Source organism: Paecilomyces variotii (assembly GCF_004022145.1).
Source record: "Paecilomyces variotii strain CBS 101075 chromosome Unknown C8Q69scaffold_4, whole genome shotgun sequence".
NCBI classification, from domain to species: domain Eukaryota; kingdom Fungi; phylum Ascomycota; class Eurotiomycetes; order Eurotiales; family Thermoascaceae; genus Paecilomyces; species Paecilomyces variotii.
Window position 1 is genome coordinate 798,169 of NW_021167143.1, and position 9,548 is coordinate 807,716.

Here is a 9,548-nt window from a genome sequence, read left to right on the forward strand (position 1 = left end):
GAATATATCAAGGGAATAGGACATGACGTCGTGCGCAGTACCTTTTCCAAAACTTGCCAGCGAAGATATGGCACACGCCAGGTTCACGGGCTATTATCAAGCCCACACTCGGCGCGAAGACCTGGAGGATACAGACAGCGATTCCCCAGGGAACCTAGGCACAGATGGCAGGGAGAAACGATCTCCGATACGTGGACCCGGCCATTTAACTGCACGGGGAGCACCGACGGCGATCGGTCAAGAACGAGACAGACGCTCAAGTTGACTAAACGTACGACGGCATCGCAACGCGATCTTGGAGGAAATCTGTCTCAGGCGTAAGATGCTGGCAAAGTGTAGAAGTCTATTGCTTTGTTGGGATCAAGGAATGAGTATCGCGCCAGAGCTCCGAGCTTGCTTCCTCCGGTCCATCAGCAAAGGGCGCATGGGCGGCGTCAATCGCGGAACCGTAAGCGCGCCAACCGACCACTATTTCGGGTAATCAGCCGCGGGCTCGGCCTTGAACGGTCTACAATGGAGACTTGCTCTGCTCACCCGCTAGTGTAAACCCCGATAGGCTCGTTTTCGCTTCATGAAGACGATTTAGGATTTCCTTGGTAATCTATCTTGACTGAGGGCCCCAGGAACGACCAAGTTCTGAGACATTTCCCCGATTCGGACGTACGACGACTACTACTACCTTGAAAAGCGATGTCGGCAACAACACAGGGAACACATCTACTTATGGAATATGAGGAAATAAACCCGAGTATTCTCATTGGAAATATACCACCATGATAACCTAAATGTAAAATTTGAGGAACAACTCCGGCGTGTATGAGAGGATGGCTCAACAAAAAGACAGCAATATTCCAACTAACGAAACAGCATATGATGACAGCACAGCGAAAGATACAGCAAGATAAGGAAAATTCCTTGTTCACGAGGCCACAAAAGGTCAACTTTCTATAGCAGAGTGTCTAGCTGTTTCATTCCACATTGTCATAAGTCACGCACGACTAGCAGGCGAACCAGAAACAGACACAGTGAGATTGTTACAGACGCAAACATAACTAGAGGGAAATCTGGTGAGTATCAAAAGTGCCCCAAAACGAAGAGGTATCGTAACAGTGATATAAGAAACATATTTTCAGACAGCGAATGTCTCACTATTTGCGGACGTCAAGATCAGCACAGAATGACAAAAGCAGTCCGCGGTCGTTCATTCATATCGGTCATGCACTTCATCTAGCTGCACTTAAAAGCATGCAGCATCGAGGGAAATGGCTGCGGCAAATGATTTGAGATCAGCCCAGGTGCGACTGGTCACCGTTAGGGGTTTGGACAACGTGTGGGTGGCTCAGGGAGCCTGTGCGAAATGCTGGTGGGTTCAAACTCATGGTCTCAAACTGAGCTCGAGCTCGAGCACCATGTAGATCCGGCAAAGAGTGACCTATATGAGATAGATGAGGCGAGACTTCATGGGGATGGCTCGTCGGCAACATGGCAAGCGGGTATTGCATAGAGTGCTGTTGGAGGGCTTGGTTTGTAGTTGCGTTGTAATTGACAGGGTTGAACATATTTTGCTGGAAGTTTGGTGACCATGCATCAAAATGAGTTGGCGGCTGCTGGGGTGGGAGCGATGAGTTGTGTTGGCGCATCTGTTCCTCCGATGTCGTGGAGTTGAAAGATGTCTGTGCTAGGTATTCGAAGCCTGTCTGGTCGCTAGGACTAACCACCGTGGAGCTAGCTGATGTCCTGGACACCGTCTGAGAGAATTCGTCCGCGTAACCGCTTTTAATTCGTGTTGTTGGAGAGGGGAATGTAGGAGGGTGCCTTGATTGCTCATCAAATTGAAGGGGCGCCGCGGGCATCTGAAAGAGGCGGCCTCTCTCATCCGATACATGCACAGGCTGGCTGTGTGGTGCAACGGTAATTTGGTCGACAGGACTTGTTAGAGGACCTCGTGCTTGCTCTGCAGACGACATTGGAGTCAAGAGGCCCCCTTCGATATCTTCTCCATCTCCATTATCTATCTGCTGGTCGGGTTCGCTGACCGTATCTGAATCTCTGTCGAGTTTGGTATTAGAGTCGCGGTTGATAACATACACAACTGCGTTGGCATCTGGTTGTATGTCAGCACGAATGATACACCTTGCCTCAAGGGAACGGAGGGGTCGATGTTTATACTCACCGACTTCTCCTCTCTCGAATCTCTCCTCCAGTTTCCTCACCCGGAAAATCTCGTCCAGGATCTCCATTCGTTCCGGTGGCTTGATTTGGCGCTTTGCATCATGCGCAACTTCTTTAAGTTTATCTGAAGTGATTCCGTACTTCCCTAGCTTGCGAAGTATATGAATAAGGAGACGAAGGCGCTCTGAGATAGGAAATAAGTATCAGAAAGCTTAACTAGAATAAGGACAACTTACGGTCTTTTTTCAAGTGATCTGGCTCCTTGTGCACCACTCCGGACGGCCACCATTCAGGCTTCGTCTTTTCTGGATCACCTTTCTCGCCAGGTTGAGCACCTGGAGGCGGTCTACCGCCGTTGTAAGGATGTTTCACTTGCTTCCTGGGCTCGATAAATTTGATGAAAGCTTTCGCCATTTGACGGCAGTTGAGTTGCTGGAAATGCTTCAATGCCATCTCATAATACGCAGCCACCTTTTCCGTGTCACCAATCTCAAGTGCCATTCTGTCCATAGTCGGATAAGCCGGTGCCTCTTCGACCGGGCAATCGGGAACGGTGTCAACATATCGCTCCTCCAATGTTGACCCTAACGTCGAACCTCTCCGTCTTTTAGCCTGATGCACAGCCTCCCATGAAATATTATGCATATCGGTTTCCTCCTCTTGGGACAGTTTCGGGCTGTAATCAAACGCAAAGCTGCCATCAAGCGCAATGTCGTCTTGTTTTATACTTGCTCGACGACCAGAGCTCATTTGTCCTGCAGGCAGGAATGTTAGTCCTCGGCCCGGGTGATAGAGCAGAAGGCAGACATACTCCCGAGCATAAGTCTTTGGTAATTTGCTCGCACCTTGGTACCGACCAGCTCCATGAACCTCTCGCGATCTTCTGGGGTAAAGAAAGTCCGTGTCTTCGCCTTGATCGATGGAGACTCGTCGACGCGCAGTCTTCCCATCTCATCGATAAAAATCATGGCATAGTGTGCATAGGGAATCTGGACGTGTCCCTGGTGACTCATAGCCATTGCCTGTCGGTTTCTCAGTCAGCTGCTCGGAACTCATGGGGAACGCAATCTTCGGATCATACTGGAGGAGCACCCCATCCTGGGTAATCGGATCCGGCCATGGACGGTGAAGGTCGTTTCGTGGGACCCATTGCGGGACCCGCACCCCTGGAGACCATTTGCTGTCGAGAGTGCAGTTTCGTATAGGGAAATAAGTGATATCAACTGTTCTGAAGTATGGCACCCTTTCAAATGCAAAAAGGCTCCAAGAAAGAAAGGACTTTTTTTGGCGCAGGAAATGCTCAGAGGCAGAAGCTTGTTCACATGTAGAACTTTATAGAACTTTATAGGGTAGTTCGCAACCAGTTGTACGACTTCCCCGCGACAAAATGCTCCTGTGGCGGGAAGACTGACGAGGATGCCCCTGACCTTGCAGGTTCTAGACGCGGTCACGACGGGATGATGCGGCAGCGAGAGTACAATAGGTTCCAGGAAGGGAGTAGAAGAGAAACACGGGTATATAGAGGAGCAAGTGTACGATCTCCTGGGGTTGATAGGAGGACGGATGAGAGCCAATGGAAATGAGCAGCGCTTCCGATATCCCAGTTACCAGCAAACAACTGGGGCAGAAGCGGGCAGCGTGGTATCTTGCATAAAACCAACGGAACGGATCCTTTCGAAGCAAGAAATGAATCAGACTAAAAGGAACGAGGGTTGTCCACACAGTAGTGAGATAGATAGAGTGGGTGATAACGCCGGGATTCCCAGCGGAGAGGGCTATGCGTCCACTTTGCCGGGTCACCTAAACCTTTCTGGATCGCGTCTGGTAGCACCGCTAGTGTGGCCAATGGCAGCCAGGATCAGCTTGACGGTCCTCGAAGACAAATAGAGGTGGAGAGATGGGGAGGCTGGAGGATGAGACGGGAGGAGGGGGGGGTTCATGACCAGAAAAGTAGAAACGGAGTGGAGTGGAAATATAGTTACCAGCTGACGGTCCGAGCCTTGCCCGCTAGGGGACATACAGAGAGTGGCCGTACGGAGACGGGAGCCGTCAGGGGCACCAAAAAAAAAAAAAAAGAAAAACAGACAAGAGATGGCCGGTGGTGGGACTTACCGATCACCGGGGCCTAGGCTAGAGAGTAATGGATATAGAGAAGGTAATAATAATAATAATAATAACAATAACCGCGGTGGTGAAGTGACTGGATGGTCCGATGTGCTTGTGAACCTGGACGAGCACACGCGGATCCTGCGAGAGCCCGGTTCTGGATAAATATCGACTGGGGAATTCCACCGGGATATTAGAAAACAGAGCTTGCTATATGCAAATCACACGACAAGCTAGGTTCTTCCTGGACCAGAATGTCCCCGGAGATCAGAACGAATAGGAGCGTATCAGGATTGGAGCGCACAGGAAGTGGGTTTTGTTCAATTGTTTGATGCCACTCAACCACGATTCACTGGGGGACAGGAGAGAAGAGAAATCTGGTATATAATAGCAGTAGCAGCCGTGGTATCTTCCAGGGACCAAGTACAAGTATTATTAACAACGAACAAAGTAATCATCGATGTGCAAAATGGGCGATCCCATGGCTTTTCAGCCCCGTCGAGGTTGATAAAAAAAGGAACAGGCTAAGTCGACACTACGACAGACACTTCTTTCTTCATCCTCTGTCGACCGTGCTTGCCGCATCGCCGTCGCCGCCATAGAAGCCAAGGACATGAAGGCGAAAACACCCAAGCCCTCACTAGAGGGCTTCCCGTCCGCCATGCGAGGTATGCGGTTTAGTTACTTCGCAGTGAAAGAGCTGACCTGGAGACACTAATCTAGCCCGCCCGATCCAATCCACGACCACCCGGGAAGATCGCTCTCGCTGCATCGAACAGAAAAAATGCAAGACTTGAATGGCCTTGACTCCAGGAGGGGTGTGGCGCGCTATTGCCCGCTAACAACTCCCCCACAAGCCAGTTGAGAGCCGTCGCGCTCTTAGATTTCAGGGTCTCTCGGCTCTGTCCCTCCACTGGATGCCAGCATCGGGTCCGCGTTCCCCTCTCGAGATCGTTCCTTGTCCGTCTTGTCTCTCGTCCTCCTCTGGCTGTGATCGGATAACCAACTTAACTAGCGGGTAACGGGAGCTCTAGGTACCGTCTCTACCTAGGTCCTAGAGTAGGCTCTAAGTCTAGGGTCCTGGAGAAGCCCTTGGGGCCCACCGGTATGGGTCAGCCCCAGGGACAGACAAAGCACGCTGTTAATTGATTAATTAATTAATTATTACGCACAGATTGAAATGCAGCCTTCCTACGCTCCACTGGCGGATTACAACTGCACTTCAAACTACCACGGAGGCGAACTCGCGGCGGAGGGGAACCGTTCACGCGTGTCATTCTTCAAGCAAACCGCTGGATCAGATGCGGACTCAGCTCGGGAGCTACAGTAGTTAGCTACTATGGACTAGATATAGCTTAACTGGGAGCGAGCACCGTGCGCAATGTGGCCAAGAGTGCCAGATTCCATCCGATGCCTTCTTCGGCATCGCGGTGGACCCCGGCAGCGAGGACGTATGGTCGAGACTGTGTGGGAATTGATTGATTACTACCAATACAGACATCACCAGCCAACCCTCGATGGCCGATCTGGAGGACAGTGTGGTCAGGGCTCTGAAAGGGACTGCCAGCAGTGCCGCCCTCCAATGCTCCGAGCTTTTGTTTCCAACAAGAGTATATGAGGCTGTGAATACAAGGTGCCAGCATATCCCACACCCGTTTCAGTCAAACAAACAGATAAAGAGCATCGAAATTGCCTCTATGGGACGGACTCTTAGGATCAACTCGAGGGGATCGGCTGGTGGATCGTATCTGGATCCCCCTGCAAGTGGGCCATTCTGAGGTCATTCGAGACGGCTTCCACAGTCATTATTATTCGTGAGACCAGCCCTCTATCTGGCAGGGCACAGCATGGGAGCCGAGTAAATCCCTTTTTTGACGGCTATGGTGGTATCTAGCCTAGACTCGCGGAAGATGACGGCTGATCTTCCGGAATCGCTGGGCGGGGTATAGGCAAGGCACGCAGCTCCAAAAGGATGATCAGACGCATCCCAGCAGCTTGGATACCTCTACTGAAAGAGGAACATCTCAGGGTTGGAATCGACTTTAGTGTCATGGGGCTCATACAGATGATCCTGAAACGCCAGGATCGTGCCAGCATGTGTCCTTACAACGAAATAAGCTTGACAATGATAATGCTATTAATGGAGCAACTAGCTTCTAGGGATGCCATCGCTCAAGGAGGTGCGCACGGAGGTTGGTGAGTGTCTGGCAGAGAAGATCAAGTACACGCGCAGGGAACTCTGGCGATCCCGCACGCAAACCACCGCCACTGAAGTTTGAACGGTGACGTCCGGAGGCGATGCGGATCAACTATTACTAGGAATTAATCTCCAGAGTTCATCATAGCCAATCTTGCATTAGTGCTGACGACAATACAAACCGAGAACCGCCGCTGGTGAAGCGAGGACTCGATGCCCCCGATCTTCCTACACTTGCATATCAGTCGTCCCATCCCATCATAGGAAAGGGACTTGGCGAAGGGAAGCAAACAGATAATATTCCTCATTTCAGATCAGGCTTCTCGCCAGCATGGGACGATTGGACTGTTGTTTGCTTCCTCGTGCATATTGAAGCGATCTGGATGAGGATCTTCAGATCCCAGCGGTTTTGGTTCATGTACGGGACTTTGTACATATGTCCCGCGTCTAGCTATCAGCAACCGCGAGATCACTACGAGTACTGCCAGGCTATCAGAGGTAGCAACCAGGTTATCGGTACTGTTGGCCATAAAGCAACACAAGAAGCTTCAATAGACAATCAAACCACTTCGTGTTCTGATTCACGAGGTGTGCAGCTGTGTGGTTCCGGACACCAGGCGCTCAATAAGGAAATATGTCTGTCAAGAGTCGCCTTCATAACGATGGAAAGGGAAACGATTTTCTCCATCCCGACCGGAAAAACGACCAGGGGCTCTCGTAAAGCAAACGAAGCCGCGCTCCTCCTTTCCTCGCCATTATTATTGCGCCTCGTGTGTACTAACAGTGGCTGGTGCTATGCGCATAGCTCACTACAGTAATAACTAGCTTGCTAGCTGCTCGAACTTTGTACTCGAGAAGAAAGAAATCGCCAGCCGAGCCTCCTTTCTAGTGCACTGCTCCCTGTATCGGGCGGTGTCATTCCCATTGTTTAACCTGGCAGCGATCAAACAACCGTCTGGAGCAAATAATTATAAAAAGAAAGGTGAAAAAGATGGAGGAAAACCCCTCCCCCCACCAGAAACGCCTGTCAAAGAAAATCGACTCTGGTCAAGTCGTCCCTCCTGGCCCAGCAGATCCAGTCTCACGGGCCGATCGGTGTATTATGGGGATAGAGAGCACTTCCAGCCCACATTGCTTGCTGAGGTCTAAACCCCCCTGTCTCCAGCCCTAAACGAGTCCGCGTCGTCCAAGACGCCACCAACAATCAACACCGGCGTGCATCCGCGTGGCTATGGATCAGCCAAACATTAACAAGGGCCGAATGCAATGCAGTTCGGTAATCTACTAAGCATATTAACTAGAGTAGCCGGACAACATCCTGGAGTCGATCACGTCCGAGTCCGCTGCCCCTGTCCATCAAACAACAAGGGACCGACTGCAGCGGTCCAGAAGGGGCTATTTCTCGAGAAAAAGGACAACAAGACAAGACAAGACAAAAAAAAAGAAAAAACAGAAAATAACGAACGCCGTTATCCGTGCGGTTCGTCTCCTTTTCTCTTCCACGGGCCATGGGTTCACGGGTCAGGCGTTAGCAACAGCTATGCATCATTCTATGTATGGTCGTCGCAAGGGAGGGGAAGAAGCAGCAAAAGCACCAGAAGCAGATCCACACGCGCGCGCCCCCGCTCCAGCTAGACGATGAACCCAGCCTATTATTATGATCAGATATATGCATCCTTCCCATTTCGAGTGTGCTGTGATGGAATATACTTGCAGTAGCAGCTATATACTATGGCTTATTCCATCTGCACCATATTCCATTCTTCGATCAGATCAGCGAAAAACAAACAAGGTCTAAGGGAGACAAAGGAGCTTTCTCAATGAACGAATCAGCCGTCTCCGGAGAGAGCGACCAACCTAATCCAGGAAGAATAGTATATATATATATATATATATATATTCAATTAGCTAACATAGTTTCGCCGACATCAAACTCCTGGGAATAGATGACACCCGAATTCCGCGGCAGGGCTTTTTCTTCTTGACCATGTAATCATCATCTCTTTGAGACGGATCTCACTTAGCTCTTGGAGAAGGCGACGGATATACGGCCATATCGGCTGTAATATTAATACCGCAGGGTAAGTTCACCCTAGGAAAATAGGGTCTGTTCAGTTGGAAAACTCGAGGAGGTGCAGAACGAAGAGTAGTCTTTCGCCTGAACTTTCTTTCTTTCTTTCTTTTTTTTTCCTGATCCCTCCCTGTTCTCTGGTAATCATACCATACCCTGAACATATTCTTGATATGTTAGAACTTTCGAACCAACAATGACGGACAGAGAGCGTGAGAGAGAGAGGTAGGAAAGAACAACTCCCCCAGGATAGATACGACAACAAGACACGACAAAGAAAGGAAAGAGTAATGACCAGGTATGTATATTCTCTTTGTTTCTTTCTTTCCTTCATTTCATTTCAGAATGCTCAATAAACGTCGATAGTGGCTATCCCTTCCTTGTACCACCCACCCACCTAGTCATAACTCTCTTCTAACCTCGGTAAAATCCCAAAAAAAATACAGAGAGAGAGAGAGAGAGAGATAGAGCTTACGAATACATAGTATCATTACAGTCTAGATAGGCCAAGAACACTTATCGTATCAACCTACTCTATTCTCGAGTCTAGAGTCGTTGGCCCAGACCAGAGGATTGGTACCATACACCCCCCCCTCCCGAAGTTCTGTCTTTCTAAAGCGGATCGAGATTCGAGACTTAACCTACTTTCGTCCCGATTCTGGCGTCAGAGATAATATCATCCCGTCTTCTCCATCGCCCTAGGATAAACATAACATAGACAAAAGAAAGAAGAACCAAAAAGAAGGTTTCTGGTTTCTTTTACTATCGACTAAGTATCTAGCACTCGTCTCACGGGAAGAGGCTGCTTCCGGTTCGATGGTATGCAAATAAAATAATAATGCAAGATAGAGTGGACGCTAATGGCAATGACGTTGGAGTTTGAGGGTCCTTCCTGTTATTTATTAATTGATATGGATGTCAACTATTGTTTTAATAGTGGGGGGGTAAATGTTACTAGGGGAGATGATTTAATTGAAGAGATAAAGAAATTAGGGATGTCTA

At 49.5% G+C, this 9,548-nt stretch overlaps 2 protein-coding genes across 2 annotated transcripts; one reads left to right on the top strand and one right to left on the bottom strand.

The window, feature by feature from the left end:
• Positions 1-1,286: 1,286 nt before the first annotated feature.
• Positions 1,287-3,322, bottom strand: C8Q69DRAFT_506350 (hypothetical protein; the record flags this gene model as incomplete). The annotated part of the gene is made up of 5 exons (XM_028632795.1): positions 1,287-2,104; positions 2,174-2,356; positions 2,409-2,927; positions 2,984-3,194; positions 3,254-3,322. 5 exons carry the CDS (start codon positions 3,320-3,322, stop codon positions 1,287-1,289), a joined length of 1,800 nt encoding a protein of 599 aa, XP_028485792.1.
• Positions 3,323-6,373: 3,051 nt separating this feature from the next.
• C8Q69DRAFT_443886 (hypothetical protein) lies at positions 6,374-7,624 on the top strand (the record flags this gene model as incomplete). The annotated part of the gene is made up of 3 exons (XM_028628959.1): positions 6,374-6,474; positions 6,639-7,245; positions 7,301-7,624. The coding sequence occupies 3 exons, from the start codon at positions 6,374-6,376 to the stop codon at positions 7,622-7,624; spliced, it is 1,032 nt and encodes a 343-aa protein (XP_028485793.1).
• Positions 7,625-9,548: the final 1,924 nt, after the last annotated feature.